Source organism: Patiria miniata, unplaced genomic scaffold, assembly GCF_015706575.1.
Source record: "Patiria miniata isolate m_02_andy unplaced genomic scaffold, ASM1570657v1 HiC_scaffold_25, whole genome shotgun sequence".
NCBI lineage: Eukaryota > Metazoa > Echinodermata > Asteroidea > Valvatida > Asterinidae > Patiria > Patiria miniata.
In genome coordinates, this window is record NW_024037064.1 from 3,889,505 (window position 1) to 3,912,689 (window position 23,185).

The 23,185-nt window shown below is 40.5% G+C and overlaps 2 protein-coding genes and 1 long non-coding RNA gene across 4 annotated transcripts in view; all 3 read left to right on the plus strand.

Annotated features, from left to right (window-relative positions):
• The first annotated feature begins 446 nt into the window (after positions 1-446).
• LOC119733367 lies at positions 447-7,945 on the plus strand. The gene is made up of 3 exons (XM_038206952.1): positions 447-564; positions 5,495-5,530; positions 6,795-7,945. The coding sequence occupies exons 1-3, from the start codon at positions 546-548 to the stop codon at positions 7,607-7,609; spliced, it is 870 nt and encodes a 289-aa protein (XP_038062880.1). The 5' UTR covers positions 447-545; the 3' UTR covers positions 7,610-7,945.
• Positions 7,946-9,412: 1,467 nt separating this feature from the next.
• LOC119732883 lies at positions 9,413-10,520 on the plus strand. Its single transcript, XR_005271620.1, has 3 exons — positions 9,413-9,589; positions 10,076-10,149; positions 10,397-10,520. It is a non-coding gene; the product is annotated as an uncharacterized LOC119732883 (long non-coding RNA).
• Positions 10,521-19,536: 9,016 nt separating this feature from the next.
• The window catches only part of LOC119733162, a 29,973-nt gene continuing 26,324 nt past the window's right edge, over positions 19,537-23,185 (plus strand). For both annotated transcript variants that reach the window (XM_038206739.1, XM_038206740.1), the window contains exon 1: positions 19,537-19,668. The gene's annotated coding sequence lies outside the window, so the exon portion shown is untranslated. The remainder of the gene's footprint in view (positions 19,669-23,185) is intronic.

Here is a 23,185-nt window from a genome sequence, read left to right on the forward strand (position 1 = left end):
CGCATAAACTATTATAAGATGGAATTTTTGCGTTGGGGTGATATAAATCAAGTTAGGTTTTGCCCTTCACCGACGTATAAACACTGTATACTCAGTGTGTTACCTCCCGAGTGAATGTTGGAAAAAATCACTCGGGTAGGACTCGAACCCACGACCTCCTGCTTTCTAGTGCAGATGTCTTACCACTCGACCACCGAGCTAACCAGCCAACCGATCCCATAAGCTTGCTGGTCGAGTGGTAAGACATCTGCACTAGAAAGCAGGAGGTTGTGGGTTCCAGTCCCACCCGAGTGACTTTTTCCAACTTTCACTTGGGAGGTAACACACTGAGTATACAGTGTTTAAACGTCGGTGGAGGGCAAAATCTAATTTGATTTATATCACCCCGTCGCAAAAATTCCACCTTATAATAGATATTATAATTCTTGCTTTTGATTGTAGATTTCCCACAAATAAGTAGAGCCAGCATAGGAAACACCGGCGAGATCAGCGGTAGCCAGAACTCTATCATTGTTGGTTCAGGTGAAGTTAATATCACTTACAACATGCCGTTGGAGGAATGCGGTAAATATAATCTTGTTTGATGCAATGAAGTAGTTTGATATCTTAAATCAAGTGTTAATGTATTGGGGGGGGGGTCAGGGCGGGGGGTTTACGGTTTAAGAATATGTGTTGAATATAGTTCCATGACTTAGCTGTTGTAATTCTCCAGATATATAGGACTTTAAAATTTCAGATGACAATCGGGGCCCACCAAGTTTCAGTGATTTTACCCTATCACGGCATATATGCCTTGCTTCTGACCTGCAGGAGTCAAACATGGAAATTGTGTCCGGAAACTGTCTCAGAAAACGTGCAGACTTTGCAAGTGCAATGTACACAAATGACTTCCGACTGACGAGTTTGGTCGAGAAAATGCTTTGTAATTCAGCACTTGTAGGTCAAAATGAAATATGCAAATAAAGATCAAAGGAAATCCACAGCTCCCCACATTAACATGAATAACTTTCTGTTCAATGTTCACAATTCCTTTGTTATAAATCAGCAAAGTTTGAAAGGAGATTGGAAAAAAATAATGGCTTAAATAATTTCTATTACTATATTCAAAGACAAATGCGTGTTAACTCATTTCATACGCAAGTACGTTTTACTGTAGAATCAAGTCTTCGATAAACAAATCTAGGTCTGGTCGTAATTGGTATTATTCAGCTTGCTTTGCCTTCTTTTTAGGGGTTGGGTGGGGGGTGTGGTGTTGAGAAAGGTAGGTCGCTATACATCCTTAAATATGCCCAGGAATTTACAGACAATGAGGACTAATAAGTGGGTCCACACCCTGCTCGTGATAACACACAAGACTTGAAAGTGACCTGAAACACTGCACAGTACAGTATTATCAAAGGTTTGCTTTCTGCTGTGTGATGTACCGCCAGCAACAGTTCGTCCTTTCATCACCCCGTTTGTGGCGTGATCAAAGTTTCTGCGTTGACTTCATCGCTGAGTGAATAAAGACTGGCTATTGCACGCAATGTCAACCTTGTGAAACTGCATTTAGGCCCAAAAAAAAGTCTCCGGTTTCTGGTATGGAGCTTGTCCAAAAAATGGGGGGGCAACGCGGCTTTTTTTTTGTTGTACCTGATTTTTTGCTTCAAATGTCGGCTGATGACTACAAATGGTGCCCGACTAAACTTAGTGCAAATATATGGGAGTCCAGAGAGGCCACATAATGCTTATTCTCGACCATAACCCACTCTAAAAACACGTTAAAATTGTGCAGCAGCAGGATTCCAGTCAAACCAGTGAGTTTGGCGGTTTTGAGACGGTTTTGAGACTTTTATTGAAAAATAACCTTTTTCATTTTGCCGACACGCATGGCTACGGCGACGCGCGCGCATACCAGAAACTGGAGACTTTTTTTTGGCCTTATCAAAACATGCATTTTGATCTCAGGGATGTCAAATTAAAGGGCACATGTAATGTAATTTGTTTCAATGCAATCCTTGAAAATGCACCTTTGTGTCCCATCTAACTTCAAATTCTTTTTGGCTATGTGTTTATGCTAATCCAAATTTCCATATTTTAGTAAAACCGGGATGTTATTCTGGTCAGAAACCTCAATATTACAGTTATTTCAGCATGACAAATTGCTAGAATTTTTCGATATTTTAAGGTTGTAAATTTTCTTTGGCTTCATTGTGTCAGTAAATGGCAGTATCAGCCAATGAGCGAACCTTTCTCAATTTTTTTTATTGACCAATTGACCAAATAATGGGGGCTTGATTCGAACAGAAAACCCTTTTCAGTAGAAAAATATCAAAAAATGGACATGCAAATTGTTCGTTTTTGATGAATTGCAGCTTGAGAGAATTGTTATGAATCATGTTTATGTATACTTAATAAATAGTTTACTCTTACTAATGTTATGATTTATTTTAGAAACCACCGGATTCCAGGGGTCAGGTACAGCAGATAACCTGCTGAAATTAGTAGAAGGCGAAAACAAATTCCGTGATTGGTTGAAGAAGGAGATTAGAGAAGACAATGTTCTTGCGAAGGAATCCTCGCTGAGATTTTATTGCAGTAGTTCAGGCATGCAGGCTGCTGGTCTCATTCTGGATCACATACAAGAGATGCAAGTTGATAAAGAGGAACTGCAGAGATTGGCTCTGTTACTGTTGTGTGACTCTGGTTCAGAAAATTTGGCTACCAAACTAGTAAGACCAACTTTGGTAAACTGCAAGAGTAACGAAGACCTGAAATCACTGAGCTACTACTTACAGCATGTCACTCCGCCACTTGAAGGTGCACATTTTCACATGAATGTAAGAAAGCAGGAGCTTACCCTTCTCAAGGGAATTCTTCCGAGTGACAGCATTGAGTCAGCTGGGCTGATATCAGTTTATAACTACCACTTGTCTGAGCAGGAGGGGGAGGAGCTTAGCCTCCTTGAGGAAACACTTGGTGTGGTGGATGAACAGCGCCGTGCTCAATTACACATTGTGGTTCAATTTGAGGCGAAGTCGTGGTTTGATGTGGGGCGTATATCACACAGCTTTTTCCGCATGCAGGAACAAAAAGGCAGGCTTGCTTTGGTTATGAACCAACGATCACCGGATGAGGTTGTTGATCTATTGAAGGCACTGGAAGGATGCAGGTTGGGTTGGCTCACACTGTATCATACTGACCTGCATGCACGGGTGCGAGATGTTAGCCGCTTCTCGTCATCCCTTACACTCTTGCAGCTCCCTACATGCAGGTTGGGCGATGATGACGTGAAGGATCTGATCAGCATCTTTCCTGCTGGGCATGGTTTACAATGGCTTAACCTTGATGGCAATGCATTCAGTTTGGATGCAGTGAGGGCTCTCATCGGTCATCTCCAAGGTTTCCAAAGTTATGTCGGTTGGGACTTCATAACATCGGCCTCGATGCTAAGCTCATCAGACAAGTTGTCAGTCAAGACCTCCCTCGCCTGAAGGAAACACAAGAGGGATTATTTGAAGTCTAAATAATCTCCCATCAAGTCATAACTCTCTCCCTGTTCCCTATGAATGCACCACGCTCACGAGCCGCATTAAACCGAAACAAGTAGCACGTATCATGGGTCATTTTATGTGAAGTCAATGCTCTGCAACCCCCCCCCCCCTAAAAAAAAGAATCAGTAAAAAAAAAAAAAATCAGTTAAAAAAACAACAACAACAACAATCAATAACAACAACAACTTTATTTTCAGAGGACAATAAGGGGCTCGATAATAATGAAAAAGTCAACAAAACAGTTTCAATACAAATAGAGTATTCCGAATCCTCTTACATTATGAATACAAATAATTATACCAAGCATAGTTCTTCACTCTACTGAACCTCCATCCCCCAAAAAATTCAATCCATCAATTGATCAATCAATCAGTGTGAAAAGTCAATCAACAATTCCTGTACAAAATGATTCATTGAAATCTTCAAACATAATAGCACTGTACTAAGCATTCTGGGTGTCACTTGAAAGTGATATTAAATTGACCTTGTATCTTGGGTGACCTCTGAGTACTATTATAAATCTACAATCTAATCGTCAATTAAACAGGAGAATCCACCTCTCCTATCCATTTCTTTTGAGAAAATATCTTGTATCGCATCATCTATGTAAAATTGTGTGAGATGTCTTCAACTTTTGTGACAAAGGCCTCCTCCTACCCTGTTATCCGATCAATGTATTGATATGGCATTCAAACAAACTAATGTGACCACGCACAAATGGCTGCACGACACCCTTCCATAGACCAGTGCTGTGCAAAACTTAGTATACAGAATAATACCCAAAACCTCGGGTACTTTTGAATTGTCTTGCGTTTGCCTTATGTACAAATTCGGAAAATTCTCGCAACTTCACGCCTTTCAAACAGACGTTTCTTTTGAGTGTTTGTGCTTCATTCTTTATCAAATCGTTTGGGTAAATTAATGTAAATTATGCATAAAATGGCAAAAATTATGATTCCAGTTTGCTAACTTTTGTATAGATCTTTATTAAACATGTTTGTGATTTCTGGTTCTGGTTCATTTTGAGTCGGTAAAGTTCATTCAAGAATATCACACCAACTTTTGACCTTATGACACGCATGAAGTGGATGCGGAGATGACCTTAGTAAATTGCCTAAGTTGTCCATGAAGTGCTTGGATGCAATATCCTTGAATGCAAGTAGTGTTCTAGAGTTGACGATGTTGGCTGGAAACTTGTTCCATTCTGTAATGGTTCTCGGGAAGAAAGAGTTCTTGTAGGCTTCCTTGGTTGCACGTTGTTTGTAGAATTTGTGTTGGTGCCCCCTGGTATTTCTTGTGTTTAAGGTGCAACCAGCTCGTGTTTGATTTTGTAGAGCATTGATAGTCTTTGTATCTTCCTGCGCTCTTTCATGTCTCCCCACTTGAGGTGCTCCAAGATTCCAGTGACTGTTCCCTCTTCCCCACTGTAATTTTTTGAGCAAAATCTTGCTGCCTGTCTTTGGACTCTGTCCAGTGTTTTGGTATTACACTCGGTACTCAGATTCCATAATGAAACCGAGAATTTGATGTTCCTTAAACATTATTTATAGCATTTAAAACAGTCATACCTGGCAAAATGGTCACTTTGATTATTAGAGATAGTGTAGAAGTTCACCGACAGTGTTGGTCTTGGAGCAAGACGTTCTTGATTCACGATACTGAGACGGTACAGCCTTAATTCCTATCACACATCACCACAAACCTGACTTGGGCAGCGAACCGCTCTCAAAGACGTCAAAGAACGTCCTTTGCGCTGCTTGTTAGTTTGTGTGTAGCACCCACTTCGGTGAATTGCTGCACAGTCCAATAACCCGCGCGCGCATTATCGCACCGCTAACGGCTAAGGACGTCTTGGAACCAAGACTAAGACAGTGGTTTTGCCCTTAAGTTAACAAAAATTGTTTCCCTGAAGTATGAGATCCTTCAAAAGTAGTAACATTTTTTTTGTGTTGTTATTGCAGATCAATACAGTAAGAAAAGCCCCAGGCAACGTAATGGTAAGGGGATATTTGTAATCTGAAAAAAAAAAATAATAATGGAAATTTAAATATTAAAGAAAAATGTGCGTGATATTGATTTTAAGAATAAAACAATTTCAGTTCTCTGTAAAATTTTCAATCACTTTTCCTTGTCAAAGCCAAGCAAGAGTTGCAGTGATCTTAGTGATTTTAGTGATTATGCCCTGTCAATTTAATTCTACAATATATGTAGAGATTTTTTTACCAAAGACATGTTTTTATAATCAACCATTAATAAACACCTTGGCGAGTTGATAATTTCTGATTGGTCGAAACTCAATCACGTGGGGGTGTATTAACATGTGATATAAAGACCGGCTTCAAGAACAAGCGAATAAATGGCCCCTGAATCAGCATTGATCCAGCAACATGTAAGCCACTGATTGGCCAAATAGACAACAATCCTTCAGTAACTTTTTATACTATACATGTAGCTGTAGTACACATGCGCTCAACCACCACGGTGTGAAGACTTCCGTGCCCGTATGCAACACATATGCTGTACATGTACTGTAGTTGTTATGCGGGGCGTGCGGGCGCGTAATAACATTGATAGGGCCTTGTAAATAAGACACGAGTTCAAAAATGGGGGGGGGGGCATTTGATATTGTGTCCCAATCCTTCAAAAAGAGAGGAGGGGACCTGTCCCCCCCCCCCCAGGATTGACGCCCATGCCTGTCACAACAAACATGCCTTGCTTCTGAGCTGAAGGAGTCTAGCATTTCAGCACGACAAATTGCTAGAATTGTTGATATTTTGCGGTCGTAAATTTTCTTTGGCTATTCATTGTTGTGTCAGTACATGGCATTAAGCCAGTGAGCAAACCTTTCGCAGAAATGTTTTGAACAGAAAACCCCTAAACAGTGTCTTCCTGAAATGACATCACAGCAACAGTTGTCCCTCAGTTGTCCGGAAAAGCATGGAAAATTGTTTTGTGTTTGAAGAATCAGAAGTGCACTTTCAATCAAATTAACCAAAAAGGGATTTTAAATAATTTCATACATTTAAGGGAATAGAAAGTTGCACAAATTGTGTTCCTAAGAAAACCCGTCGCATTTAGACCCTTGATTTAAACATGAATTGTGGATACGTAAATTTTAATCCCAGGCAAAATTTGTCAGTGTACATTATACTGCATGGAATTGGAAATTTCAACCAATGGATCATACGTTGCAAAATATAGGTAAACTAAATAAACCTGATTGCAGAAGAAAATACCGGACTTTTTTTTATTCTGGTGCAGAGGCGTTGGCTACCAAACTTGGCAGAGGCAGACCAACTGAAGTAGAATGCGAGAGTAACGAAGACCTAAAAACACTGAGTAACTACTTACAGAATGTCACTCCGCCACTTGAAGGTACGTCCTTCACCCTGAAGAATGTAAGACATCATGACCTTACCCTTCTCAAGGAAATTCTTCTGAGTGACAGCGTGAAGTCAGCAAGTAACATACATGTTGACTACTACTTGTCTAAGAAGGAGGAGGAGGAGCTTAGCCTCCTGGAGGAAACCCTTGGTGTGGTGAATGTTGTTGTATTAGTGATTGCGGTTTACATTGTGCCGCAGTCATGGTGCGATGTGGGGCGTGTATCGCGCAGCTTTTTCCGCATGCAGGAACAAATGGACAGTCTTCAGTTTTGTATGGTCAAACGATCACCGGATGAGGTTGTTGATCTTTTGAAGGCACTGGAAGGATGCAGGTTGAGTTGGCTCTCACTGTTTGACATCAACCTGCATGCACGATTGCAAGATATTAACCACATCCCGTCATCCCTTACAATCTTGAAATTCTATGGATGCAGGTTGGTCGATGATGATGTGAAGGACCTGATCAGCATCCTTCCTGCTGGGCATGGTTTAAGAGTGCTTGTTCTTGATTTCAATGCATTCAGTTTGGATGGATTGAGGGCTCTCACCCATCATCTCGGAGGTCTCTATAGTTTATGTGGGTTGAGTCTTTGTAACAACGGCCTTGATCCTGAGCTCGTCAGACAAGTTGTTTGTCACAACCTCCCTCGCCTGAAGGAAACAGAACAGGGATTGTTCGTAACATATTAAATAATCTCCCATCAAGTAATTACTATCAATGCACAACTCTCATGAGGCGCATTCAATCGAAACAAGCAGCACGTATCATTGGTCATTTTATGTGAGGTCACCAATGCTCTGCAACCCCCCACCCCCCCCAAAAAAAAAGAACAGAAGAAGTAACATCAAATCAAAACAACAACTATCAATAAAATTAAAAAGTTACTTTCAGAGGACAATAGGGGGCTTGATAATGAATGAAAAAGTCAACAAAACTGTTTCAATCCTAATAGATTTATTTGAAATCCTCTTACATTATGAATCATACCCAGCATAGTTCTTCATTCTACTGACCCCCAATCTCCCCCCCCCTCCCCCCCCCCCCCAAAAAAATCAATACATCCATATGTGATTTGTTTTCATTTTGCTGAAAGAATTACCTTCATGTGATCCATTGACAGGACTTTGAAACAGTGGCAGTGTTTAAAATCCGTAACTTGAAAAGTACATCAGTGATTTGAGTGATTCTTGTACTAAAAGAAAGCTTATGAATTGGGCTTTCATATCCTAGATTTTGAAAGTGCCACATGCAGAAATTCACTAAAAATGGTCCCGACATGTGGAGTTTATTTATTTTTTTTGACTAACCCTGTATATACATGTACAATGTTGCATTGCCAAATGACGCCTTTTTGTCAAAGGACAGTCATGTTTGCTCATTCAGGACCAATCGTTCAGATTATTGTATACGCAAAAATGTTTCTGTGTTTCTGATTATGTTGAAATAGGTACAAGTGGACAATTTGCTTGTTTTTATCGTTGCAAGCCTCTTCAAAGTATTGATTGACATTAGATTTGTTTGTTCCAAGTATGATCAATATTCTGTACAAAAAGTGACATTTTTTGTTTGTAACAGTTTTGATATTTTGCAGTTGCCCAGGTGATAACAGTCGTTTATAACATGCCCAAATGCAACCATTCAATTTGGTAAAAGCAGTTCTGCAGGAGAGAAAAGTATACTTTGAATCAATGTTTTGATTTATTCACATTGGAAATGTAAACTGAATGTAAATAATGTTTAACTGTTGTTGCTGGCATTACACATGAAAGAAGATTTTGATTAAAATGAGATTTACACACTGTAACTGCAAAGCCAAACTGATTGCAATTTTAAATGACGGGGATTTATTTACTCATTAATTTACACATTTCAAGGGATATGGGATGGGATCATTTGTATTTATCCCAAAAGTAACATACCAAATTGTAATCAAAAAGCTCACTTGGATTAAAGATCGTACTGGTACTAAACACCTTGTGAAATTATTCCATCTGGATTGCTGTCATTAAGAAGAAATCAAGAAATGTAGGTGATTTTCAATGATATGTCAATTGACAGATTTTTGGAAATAAGAGTTCTATGGACGAAATCGTGTTTGGCGATCAAAAGTTTGTGAATGGATATTTCACTCTTTTCTTGAAAAGTGTAATATCCAAAGCTTCAACATGTTACATTTTGAATATTCTTCAGTGGAACATTGATGATATTACATGTATTGGAAACAAGCAAAATGCATGAAATACAAATGTTCCTATATGCCTTCAAGCCATATTGGTTTACAAACTACATAATTGTGATTTTTATCTTGTGATCATTAATGTGCAACTCTGTAAGATAAGGTCATCACTCGGGCACGAACTCCAAGCCAAGATAATCTGCTGATAGTTTGGATTCCGTTTCACGTTTGCTGAAATTGAGCGAAATAAAACTTTCACTCTTTATATAGAACATTGTCATAGTTCCTGACACTTCTCCAACCAGTGTGTTATGTTCACCCCTGGCAGTGTGAGTTCCGATGACCTAGTATTGCGCCCTCTCGTGGTCATCGTAGTTTTTTGCTCAAGTTACACAATTGTGCAGTCACGCCAAGTTTCAGTCCATTTTAGTGCCCATTTTCCCATCCTTTTGAGACCACTCTATACCGATAGCCTTACACCAGAAGACCACTGGTGAGTTAAGATTCCATTTATACTTGTGTCAGTGATTATTGATTGTTATTTGATGAGTAATTTGTATCGTAATTTTCAGTCACATTTTGCCACCATGATTTTCTGTATCGTATCGATAATTTTCTTGTGCCTTGCGAAAACTTTCCCTGATTTTGTGCCTTAGAATTTCCCTCAATATCGAGGCTGGTTTCTCAGATGAACTGACTGAAATGTTCAGTATTGTTTTCTGGTCAAGAAACAGTGGATATTTGGTCATTTTATGTTTTCATATCGACGATGTTGGAATGTTATATAAGGTTAGGTACTTAGTTTTTGTGTGCACACGAGGCCTTCCTAAGCACATGCTCTCGCCATTTTTTCCACGATGTTATGAATATTCATGAGCTGGATTCCATATTTGGGATTAGCGTATCCTTATTTGGAAATTGCAGTAGTGCTGCAAGGTTTACAGTGTATTTAGGAATTATGCATTTTTCTTTGTTTTAGGTTGATGATTTCACTGAGTATTCCAGACCCATAGAAAGTTTGAGGACACTTCATCTTTTGGAGAGCACAGTTCTGTAGGTTAATTTTCATAGATTGTCTTATGTGAATGTACTATCCCTTGGAGTTTTTGAGATTATTTTATGCTCTTATTTTTGTGATGTTTCTTATACATGTATCAGTTTGACATATTACTTTTTGATCTGTCAATATTTCATTTATATTTTTATGTCTGGTAGTGTTAAATCTCTTGCCAACCTGTGTAAATTTGTGCACATTGTTAATTGTACTTAGTGTATTTTCCTTGTATTTCTTGTTTTTCAGTTTTACCTCATGTGGTCCACCCACGACACAGGAATGAGAATAAAGCAGTCAAAGTTCACAAATCCTGTATTAGTCAGAGGTTAACTTGTCGGAGAGAGGGCGCCCTCGGCGCTCCATGTTCGTCATACAGTGACTGTGCTCCCGTTACACAGAAAAACTGGTTATTGAAATGTCCTCAGTTTAATACTGTGCTTTTGTTTTTCCCAAACGTTATTTCGTTATTATCAAATAGACATTGAAAGTTGACCTGGATCTTTTCGTGCAACTTAAGTTACATGTTGTAATAAAAATAAACCACAAAGGAGAACTGTCTCGGTGCATTATAATACATGTATAACTTGAAAGTTGAACAAAGACATTGACTGGAGCTGGTTTGACCTGGTGACCTCTGGATTCCTGTTCCGATACGGTGATCTGGAATGGTAATCCTGCTACAGTCAATTTCCTTGTTTAATTTTTAAATTAAAATTAAAAATCTGATATTTGCACCGTTTGGCGGAAGTAAGTTGATTTGGCTTTGATATGGTTAACTGTGAAAGCAATTTTTGTTGAAATTTGTATGTTATTTGTATTATTTGTTATTGGTGCAGAAACATTTCTGATCTCTTCTTTTCCTTTGTTCCAGAAATTTGGGGAAAAGTTTAAGACGTCAGGGATTATATTTGACATTGTGTACTTTGTATGATTATTATCATGTAATAAATCATTCCATGCAGTGACTTAAGTCAATCAAGGAGAAATCTTTGAGGTTAGATGATTGTTGTGTTATGCCTCCATTCCTCCCTCAGTGATGGACCAATCTCCCGCCTCTGAATTCTACAGCTGGGTCACCACTCGGGTTTTGTAATCAGGCATGCAGGCTTCATAATGAGGATAGCAAAAGAAATTCCTTAAAAAATATATCAACCCAATCACAAATTTACTTCATGCAATTAAAAATATGATTACACAGCTAAATCGCTGATGGATCCAGAAGCATTTATTGTTGGGGGATTAAGAAAGTGGTAACCGACAGGCCAGTTGTTGCCAATTCCTTATGTGGAGGGGCGGGGCTAGATTGCATTTTATGGGAGGGGTGCAGTGTTTCCTTTCTTTTCTTTCTTTATAAAGTGGCAACGGGGATGAATAGACTACAATTTCGCATTAAACCAGTCGTCTTCACTTGTTCCATGGTGGATTAATATTCAAGGCATTTCTAGTGGCCCCCACTTCAGTCTGCAAGACAGCTTCTTTGATTACTTCAGGACAACTTCAAATAAGTTGAAGTTGTCTTGAATGAATCGTTGTTTCATTACATTGTTTTGTTGTGGACCTGTTGTGTTTTGCTGTTGTGGGCTTAGCGACACCACGGTGGCTCATTTGAAAACAAAAAGCTTTTTTAAAATATTTTTCTAGCACCCAATGAACACCAACAAATAGAACTTTACCTATTAACACCCCCCTCTTCAATTCGTCCCCTTTCATGAATTCATGATAATTCGTCACCGTTTTCACGAACAGCCACATACTATATATATTATGTTGATTTTGAAGTAAAGTGTTTTCGAGATAATCACAAAAGAAGTTTCTCATATTTTAAAACTGCAAGAAATACTACTTTGCAACAACTTTGTGCAGCAAGAAAACCATCACACAATTCTACGTGAGCTGAAGTTTTACATAAACCCGGTAATAAGACTTAATAAAGCAGTTAATTAGTGGAAATTAATTAGTAAAGATATGTGGCTCTTCGTGAAAACGCAAATTCACGTTTCCGACATATTGGCCCTTTCTGTTCAACGTGTATTTCCATAGGCGCGCGTGAGTACGCGCGCGCGCCTGAAAATGTAACACAGATATGTGGCTCTTCGTGAAAACGCAAATCTCATTTGACCTACTTTTACGTATTTCCGTGCAATGGGTTTTGTACGCGTTCAAAGGGCCAAAATGTATGTGGCTCTTCGTGAAAACTCAAAATGCAGTTATCGAGATTTCTGCCCCTTGCAACATTAATGTAACTTAGAAATTAATGATGTTTTGCTTACAGAAACATGTCAAAATGGTTAAGTACATTGTTTTAATGCGAAATATTGAAAAAATCAAAATCGAAAAAAATTGTAATTTTGGAGATATGTGGCTCTTCGTGAAAACGGTGACGAATTGTCTAGGCCCCACTACCAATAAACAACTCTAATTTAAGAACAAAACGCACTTTTTGTTTCACTTCCCTTCGATATTCCCTAAATAATGTTTTTGTAAAATTAAATTAAGCTGTCTACATTGTGTATGGGTTGGAGGTGGGCAGGCATGGATTCGGGGGGGGGGGGGGTTCAAAACGCCCCCCCCCCCCTGCTCTGTCATTTTGTTTTCTTCATAGAAACTCATATAATTAATGCCCCCCCCCCCCCCCCCCCCCCCCCCCCCCCCCCCCCCCCCCCCCCCCCCCCCCCCCCCCCGCTGTGACACCCCAAATAAATTATACTGGTAATAATATACTGGTCAAATTCCTGCATCCGCCCCTGGTGGGGTTATCAGTGATGGACAAGTTAATTTCGCCGCACTAATCGAAAGTCCGCCCTCTATGGCTACATTTATTAAATAGAGGAATATCAAATATTAAATATTAAATATTTAATCAAGGAATATTATTAAAAATAGAGGAATATAGAAGTCGCGGCACTCTAAAAATTTCTAAATGGGCGTTGCGGGGGGGGGGGGGAGGGGCAGTTATCGCTTGATGAAAAAAAAATTGCACCTGTACAAATTTGCATATACATTCCACAAGGGCTATACCAAATTAATGAAGGGAACTCAGTTCAAAATAAAATTTCTTTTTAACAAACTATTGAATTTGAAGACGATCTTTTCTGAGATACAGGTCTCCAATATTGTTTGATATAAAAATTGTGGGAATTGAAAAAGATGGTAAGCAAACATTGTGAATTAAAATAAAAACGACTTTTCCCCAAGCTAAAAAGCCTGAAACTACCCCAGCACAAAATTTGCCCGGTAGCTTTCATTGGTGAGTAAGGCGCCGCAGAAATAACTGGTTCGCACTTCCCAATGCTTCTGAAATCATTGCAATAGTACAGGGACCAGGGATTTGTTCACAAACCAATCTCACGTGGTTCGTTGCGCGTTCTTAAATTGGCGGGGCACGACGTGGAGGACTTTCGAAAAAAACGTCACAACAGTGAAAGTAAGTTTGCCAATTTTTGCCTGAAAAGTTTACTATTTGGCCTTGGAAAGCTAGGTGTAAGTGATTGAACTACTGTAGATTCTTCTGAAGTTATAATTTTTTTGCGTATGGAGAACTTTGCCACCTGTGCAGAAAATCAAAGCCCTGCACGCACAACGGTGCATTTACCCGGCGACCTTGCACAGCCAACTGCGTAGACTGGACTATACATAAGGAGCCGTCTATCCTCAGAACAAAAGCGATGTCTGATTTGACAAGAAAAGTGCCCCTTGTTCTTCTCAACCAATCAAAAAGTTTGTTACATGAATGGAATTAGCTTATTGTGTTATCTTTCAGAAGCCGTGCGAGCAGTGGCGTAGCCAGGAATTTTCAGGGGGGGGGGGGGCGCTGGGGGCTGGGACATTTTATGGGAGGCGTCATGTAGATCAATGATAATTTTTTTTAGAAACTCAAAATCTCAGTGGGGGGGGGGGGGGGCAACTTGGGGCCGACAAGGTTTCATGGGGGGGGGGGGGGGGGGGGGGGGGGCTGAACAGCCACCTACGGCCCCTGTGGCTACGCCACTGCATGCGAGGTAATTGTATGCGACCGGGTTCACACGTGTGCTGTTCGAAGATGTAAACCAGCACCCTAAAAATCGGGGAATTGTGCCGTGACCTCCATAGAAACGTGAAATTTCCACTTAGTTGCCTGTTTTTCAATGAAAAAGTGCACATTATTCGCCTTTAATCATGAAGAAGTTATATTCATGTGAAAGAGGAAAATCTGTATTTGGTGATGCGATACAAGGAGGTAAGTTTAACAAACATACTTTCCGCATATTAACAAAAGTTTGCTCAAAGTGCCTACTAGTAGCCAGTCTTCCCACGTAGACAGAGCTTCACTAGTGTCGAGTGAGCAAATGCTCCATTGTTCTCCATATGGGTGTCACAGTGGGGGGGGGGGGGGGGGGGGTGACTTATTTTTTAGGAATTTGTATGGCAATTTTTTGGGGGGCAGAGCTAGCTGGGGGGGGGGGGGGTGGTTGACCCCTACAATCCCCCCCTGGATCCGCGCCTGCATTTGCAATGCATGCTGGGCATGGATAAAAACATGAATTTTAATCAGACTGTCTTTTTTATTGACATTCAAATATGGCATGTGGAGTATATTTAGCCGGCACTGGCTTTCTTTAAGCGAACGATATTTTGCCGGATAGGCACTGAACATACGCAGTGACATTTTCTGGGACTTAAAAATAAAACATAGTACCTTCGCTTGTACCCCCACCCCCCTCCCTGCAAACAGAACGCTTGTCAGGGCTGACGTCATTTGAGCTCTCATTGGATAGATTTGCGTGACCTGTGACGTACATGTAGAACGCGTCACACAAACTAACTTCCGGTGCCCATCATGCGTAGTGCGTGCTAGCTGCATGTGAAGGTTAGTCCCATAAATGTGACAGTAATACTGGACTTCCTACTCTGGTTAATAGGGAGGTAGACCAGTACACCGTCACATTTATGGGACTAATAAACTACAAAGTCTAAATGTGAACAATAGAAACTAGACAAAATTTTACATTGTCAGGTACATGTACCAAGTGTGGACTTTATTTACGGAGGTAGTCCGGTAAATTGGCCACATTTATGGGGCTAGACATTTGAACAGCTATGAGGGATGACACCTTCTTGAATGTTTTGTTTATTATGTTGTGGAAAGAGGGCATGATGTCTTTGATTTATTGGGGAAATTATGGGGTCAATGACGAAGACAACCAGAAAACAGGCTCAAAAACCAAGATGGCGACAGTGAAACTCGATGCAATGAAGGAATGATGCTGATTATGCTGATTGGCTGGATAAAAATTATTTTTTGTTTAACATGTTGTTATCAGCAAATCAGCATCGGGCTAAGCTTTCATTCTGTCTGGCATGCACACGTGTTGTAAGAAGTACAACGTGCACTTCGTCTTTGAATGCAAAAAATGGGGAAAGTGACACATTTTCTTTGAAAGTGTGTTTCAAAATTCCAACAAATATGAGTAAATCTGAAGACAAAAGACTGCCCTGCAAAAGTCACTTTGGTGCTGAACAGTCATTTTAAAGCTAGAGTCCATCATTTGCAGCCATCCGAAAAGTAACTGGCGTAATTATTATTGAAAAACAAACTTGGTTGAAAGATAGTAAGGGAACTAAACTCCCTGTGAAGTTATTCTTTCTGGGAAGCTGTCATTTTGAAGTAATCAACGAAAGAAGGCATTTCCAACGGTGATCTAAGAAGCACCGTAGGAAAATTTAAATTAGTAGTTCGTTTTGTTATTCAGCGCAGCGCGCACAAGGATTGGAACAACGCACACGCGCGCGCGGTTGTTGTAATTCGTCGGATCAGTGCGCGACGTCGCGTATAGCTGCAATTCAAAACATGATTCAGTAACTTTTGATTTGAAATTGAGATCTAAGAATGTTGTTTTTCTCGGAATGTACAGCTGAAGCTTAGCTCAAACTTCATCAGGTTAATTGCTCAGTATCCTTCATTATATTTTGAACTCTCTTGTTGCTTCAAACGAACAAAATGCACAAATTACAAATGATGGACTGTAGCTTTAACCGGAACTTGTTAAAAATAGAGGTGTCCTGAAGATGACGATTACCCAAGTCTCAGTACATAATGTAAGCCCCATCTGAGTCACAACTGCGCGTGTGCACATCACATGACAACAATGGTCTGTGGGTAAACAAAGCGGAAAGACTTCCATACCCCACCTGGACATCACTTGACACCCTGTGCACAAACCCTTTGAGACTGGTCTGAAAAAAGTCTGTTTTTTCAGTAAATACTTTAATATTTTCCCTGCAAAATTTGACTTTTTAGGGCATTTTATTGGAAAAATTAATGATGTCCATGCATGTATAATGGAATTCTTTCCTTATAGTAAAAAAGAAGATGGAACTTTTGTTTCCACCCTAGTTGCAGCATACACATATGATCAGTACAAAACAACTTAAACCATGCAAGGGCGGATCCGGGGGGGGGGGGGTCCAAAGGGGGCAATGGGCCCCCCCCCCCAAAAAAACGAAACAATTTTTTTTATTTTTTTTTATGTGACACCGCAATAAAGGCAGGCAATGAGTACACCACCATCTTTTCCCCAAAAAAAATTGGTTAAAGTGGTCAGAAATTGCCTCAGATCGCACCACAGAGCATCTAGAATCCAAAAAATTTAAGCGGGCCTTAAGCGGGCCCCGAACCCCACGCCGTATTTTTTTGACCCACTTTTTGGGGGGACCCAAAAAAATTTTGGCCCCCAAAAAATTGTGTTCTGGATCCGCCCTTGAAACCATGGTGCCGTTAAACAATCAACATTTTGCATCTACTTCACAAAAAGAACTTGTCTTTGATTTCGTTGGTACCCCGCTATGATTTTGCATGCCTGTGGTGAACTTTCGATCCACAGACCCTAATCGTCATGTGATGTGCGCATGTATGAAGGACATTTACTACTAGGTCAGGGAGCCAGACGATGCTGTAACGATTGCCGCAACAGTAGCCCCTGCATTATTTTTAACATTTTGGACATGATCTGGCGAAAGTACTTACACAGCGTTTCAAATGATTAAAAACCCAACCATTTGCCAACAAAAATATCAGATTTTATCCTCAAAATGACCACAGAATTACTACGTCACCCCACCTGAGATACAATTACAGATTTATGATTTGAAGATCGAGATACTAAGCTTTACTTGCAATCTGGATGAAAAGTGAAAATTACCATTTATCAGCAAAGGCTCCATTGCGAATATCGTGCAGACGCCATTTTCAAAATTGTCCTCCTTTCTTTTCCAATTTTAGTAAAGAATGGCGACAGGCATCTAACATGACCTGATGAAGCAGGCACTGTGCTTTTGGTCAATGCTGGATGAACTTGCAGAGACCGATGAAGATGCATACAGGAAGTTCATGGCCACAAACCTCCAAAGAGGACAGCAAGAATTGACACCGGCCAAGCCATGGATGTCTGCAAAGACCCGTATCATGGTAGGTTCGCAATAGGCTGAAAATATGTGTGTGTTTCCGGTAACATCCTAACAGTTATCCAGGTTGGTAGGTGAACAATTGTTTTTGTTTTTAAATTCTTTTTATTATGTATGTGTGTCAGTCTGTTATACTGTTACCTTGTTTATTCTAGGGTACATTGGGAAAGATTTCCATATACGAAGTTCACTAATTTTCCTCTGTATTGACTATTAACAAGCCCCCAGATAGTAATTTCATGTCATCAAAGTCAATTTGAGCAGTGAGAAAATACAAGCATTTTCTTAGAAAACACTTAGAATTTTTCAGTCCAATCTCATAGGGTTTGTACACAGGGTGTTGAGTGAACTTCGTATATGGAAATCTTTCCATACATTGTACACTCACCACAGACACACAATCAAGGTATCATTGGAAAGAGGACACATTGGCGTTTCACATCATCTTTAACTTATTTCAAAATATTTATTAGATTTTGTATAATTTACATTTACATTTGGGTTTCCTTATTTTTGATACACCCTGTATTGAGCAGAGCAACATGAACAGCATTCAAGTTTCAACTACCAATTCTGAGACAATGGGAGTTTGTCCCATCCAATAATGCATACTGTGGTGACTAGCAAGCTCAGACTCTCAGGCCGTTGGATTGATTTGGTTAGACTTACATGTAGCAGGCCTGGCACATTGACAAGCACCTGTTGTGTGTTGTTTAATTGAGCAGTTGAGTAGGGTGTTAGCCAAACAGGGCTCGATTTACCAAAAAAAAGTGGCATGCACTGGTGCAATTTTGTAGACCAAAAAACCTACATGCATCAAGAAAAACCCACATGTACCATAATTAACTTACACCCGTCTGCTTCTCTGAAGGCATTCTTTCTCTTTGATTTATCGAACTTTCTACAGACAGTACACCCGTGAACATGGCGTTGTATACAACGCCACGCTGTTGTGGCATTTCGAACATGGCGAAATTGATCCACCATACATAATTTCGAACATATGTTGAGTACTCACATAGAAAGCTAAATTTGCCTTCCCGCGTGTTCAGTATGTGTCATTTCGACAAAAATTTGCCGTCGATGAAGACCCATACGAACGTGTAGAAATTAGATTTTAACCTGACAAGTGACACAAGTACCCAGGGTCATTTGCGTGCAAAATTATCGCAGCCCTCTGAGCTACCCGTCTGCTTCATGTGGCGCATATGATAGGCGGCGTCCGATTGGTCAATAACGAGACCACGTGATAAACACAGCTAATAATTTGGAATCACACTTATGATCCGGACATAAGGAATGCCCAGAGCGTCAGTGCGATACCAAATTATCCGCAGCATGTATTACGTGGTATTAAAATCACATGCATGATCGGAGGAGGTTGCAGGACGTCGGGATCTCCAAATTTTACCGCGTACCTGAATCTGCTGCGAGGAATAATTTATGGAAAGGAAATAACACGTTTGTACACTATCTGGTCAAGTATTCAACTTTATTCTTATTCTCACTCATTTGTAAATAGTAAATATATGAATGAAATGAGTATTTTGGTGGCTAAAAAAGTATATGCACGTCGTGCATGCTCAGTAAAAAGCTATGTGCACAAGCAAAAATCTACATGCACTGGTGCATGCGTGCACCCGGGTAAATCGAGCCCTGTAGCCAAAGCACTGGAACTGGTCATAAGGTTAAGGTGTTACCCCAAGAATTGACTAATATCCCATGTCTGGTTTTGCCGTACTGAATAATCCAGTACTGTACAGCCAAGCCACTACTTCAATAGACCTCATGCTGAGCGGCCATCTTTAGAGGACAATGCAAATGTACTGCTTGGATAGGCATGACAACTAGACCTCTTTATGTGGCCAATCTACATGTACACCATTGAACAACATCTGTAGACCTCTGTAGGTTTTGTTTTGTAAAATGTATCTTTTTTTGTATAGGAAGAATTGACTCGTCTAGTCCCAGACAATACGAGTTACGTCTGCCACTACCAGATAATACAAGAAGACGATTCCACAGCCAAAGTCAACAGACAAACATCATCACTCACTGTTGCCATGCCAACCAGGATGGTAAGTTAATAAGTTATATCTGAATGCTGCAGATGAAGTTGCGTATGCATTTGTAGCCAGCCTTGGGCAAATTGGATCAAGGACCAATAGTTAACTAGTGGTTGGTTTGTGCCGTACCTAGCGCATTCGCAGTGCAGATAACGTAGGGAACGTATCAACGACTCTAGTTGAACTAAGTCATGTCAACGACCATGAGAAAATGGCGGTCGCACAATTTTTCAACATTTGACGTTTCTGTTAATATGTACACAAATAGTAGTAAATGTGTACTTAATACAAATTGCAGTTATACAATGGCGACAAAAGTGACAGAATCGTAAAGTGACACAGAAAAACTATGACATGAAAATGAAATTATCAGCTCTCACAGTTTTCATTTTTCCGCCTTTTTTGTTGATAGTAGGTCCCCTCTGCACTATGCTATGAAAATTGCTATTGATAACCAGTAATATCATGGCATGACCAGCCGCAGTAGGCTGGTCCTGAATAGTGGACTAGACTAGTCGTCCACTAGTGCGTTTGACCAGAGTTAGTCGAACTATGGTTAACTACATGTATGGTCAAACTTGCCTCTTGCAGAGAATATTTTTCTGATTTTAATCAGAAAACCGACTTTTGGAATTTTCCAACAAAATGTCCAATTTGTTAACAACTTGTGCCCCACAAAATTTTATTTGTTTTACGATTTTTCCACAATATGTGACTTTATTTAAATTATAATTTCAAAGAAAAGTCGACGAAAAAGTCAATGACAATGGCACATAAAAATTATCGCGAGCGTAGTTTTACTCTCTTTCACCAGTCGTAAATGGAGTGTTTCTACGGTAGAAACACCCTGGTCAACACTGATCGGAACCCTTTCCCGGCTGGATTAAAGGTTAAATATTGACGTTTGACATGGAAAAATCACTGCGTCAGTTGATTACACTAAGTGTGGAGCATGCTTGCACAATGTAATATGCAACGGTACCACCGTACATGACCGGCCGGGTACAGATAGCTGGTCCTGCAAAATTTTTTTCCCCAAATGACATCCACATGAGGTGCACGCTATGGCGTTTTTGGACTTTACTTCTCTAAAAACTTGAGAAGAAAATATAAAATCAGAAAAAAAGAAATAAATTCGAACATATGGAGAACTTTGCCACCCATATGTGCAGAAAATCAAAGCCCTGCATGCTCTGCGGTCACACACAACGGTGCATTGACCCGGCGACCTGCACAGCCCCACTGCGTTGACCGGACTATACATAAACAGTGGGTTGATCCTCGCAACAAAAGCGATGTCTGATTTGACAAGAAAAGTGCCCCTTGTTCTTCTCAACCAATCAAAATGGTTGTTACACGAATGGAAAGCTTATTGTGTTATCTTTCAGAAACCGTGCGAGGTAATTGTATGCGACCGAGTTCACACGTGTGCTGTTCGAAGAAGTAAACCCGCACCCTCAAAAATCGGGGAAATGTGCCGTGACCTCCATAGGAAACGCGAAATTTTCACTTAGTTACCCGTTTTTCAATGAAAAAGTGCACATAATTACTCGCCTTTAACCATGAAGAAATTATATTCATTTGAAAGAGGAAAACCTATATTTTATGATGTGATGCGAGGAAGTAAGTTTAACCAACATACTTTCCGCGTATTAACGAAAGTTTGCTGAGAGCGCCTAGACATGAGCCAGTCTTCCCACGTAAACAGAGCTGCACTAGTGGCGAGTGAGAAAATGCTCCCTAGTTCTCCATATGATATTGAAATTCTGACTTTATTTCCCTTTTTGAAAAAAATCCTCCAAAGATTGGAAAAGAACAAAATTCCGGTATAAAATGGTGACTCAAACCTACAACTTTGCGGTCCAAAATCACGGCCCTACCAACTGAGCTGTTGCACTGCTCGACAAATCCTGGGAAAAAATTAATATATACATGTACCTGCGTACGTATCATTAAAGTATCGTAGAGGGTGCTAAACAACCATGTAATATGGATACATACATGTAGTTTGGGAAAAGAAAATTCACGGCCAGGCCACATGAATGATCCGATGGATAAAATTCATGTTGTTCGATTTACGGAGGTTTCAGATTTAGTTGTACAAAAATGCAATGCTTTAACCCTATAGGGCCAGGTGGGGGGGGGGGGGGGGGTGGTTGGACCCCTGTAAATTAGGATTTTAGCTGAGATACATTCGGATGCGCACCCGACTGTCCAACAGATTGACCTTGTCCACTTTGGATGTGCAAGACATGCTCCAGCAGGAACGGCCAGGGACCCAGTACTATCAGAGCTGGAAACAGTCCTCTACTCTGGTTGGCCAGACTCTATCACAGATCTCCCCCATGACCCTACTGGTCCTACAGGGAAGAACTCGGACTCTCATGCATCGTCATGTAAAACCTAGGCGACAAGTCCTGATACCAGAATGCATGCGCGATGGTATTCTCAACGACCTTCACACTGGCCATGGCCAGTTAGACATTGAGAAAACATGACGTTTGGAACTTAATTCTGTCTTCTGGTCAAAAGTAAACGACCAAATAAGCCGTGTCGTGTCCTCATGTCACACTTGTTAAGAACACCAGCCGGGCCAACGCAAAGATCCACTTGAGCCAAATGAGTTGGTACGATGGGGATGCATTATTATACCCCAATGACTGAAAATGCGCTCCACTGGTGCACTTGATGGGGTATAGGGGGCCTACAAGTAAAATATTTCACAGAAATGCATAAACGCCCACCACAAGAAGTTCAAAATTTTGGGAGGAAAAAAAAAGGTCCCCCCGCAACTCGATCTGTCCCATCATTTACAAAGTTCCTCAAGCGTATACCAGGATTAGTGTACATGCTGCAGATGACAGATGAAGTTAGAGGTAGTTGCATGATCACTAATTTCAGAAATCGTGGCTTTGCAAAAGTTACTGTTTGCAGAATGTCTCTTCTTGCCCGTTTTGTGGCACGAATACTTCTTGTGATTGGTAAATCCATACTTGATCACTTGGGAAAGCGCCGACATGATCTTTGGTATGGAGTGGTACATGGTAAGCAGTGCTGGAGGACTCGAGTCCCCATTTTCAAGGACTCGGACTCGGACTGGTACGTACGGTCCATACTGTGTGATACGGGTACTGTGCTCGGTGTAGGCACGGACGTCCGCGAATTCCTGTTCGGTGTCCCCCCCCCCCCCCCCCACCCCCGCAACTGATCTGTCCCATCATTTACGAAATTCCTCAGGCTTATACCAGGATTTGTGTACACGCTGCAGATGACGGATGAAGTTTGAGGAAGTTCAATGATCACTAATTTCAGAAATCGTGGCTTTGCAAAAGTTACAGTGTGCAGAATGTCTCTTCTTGCCCTTTTTGTGGCACGAATACTTCTTGTGATTGGTAAATTTGTACTTGATCACTCGGGAAAGTGCCGACATGATCTGCGGTATGGAGTGGTACATGGTAAGTCAGAAGCCTCGACAGTTGACAAGAAGTTGAACCCTTGTTGCCAACGATCTGCGGGATGATCGGATAGA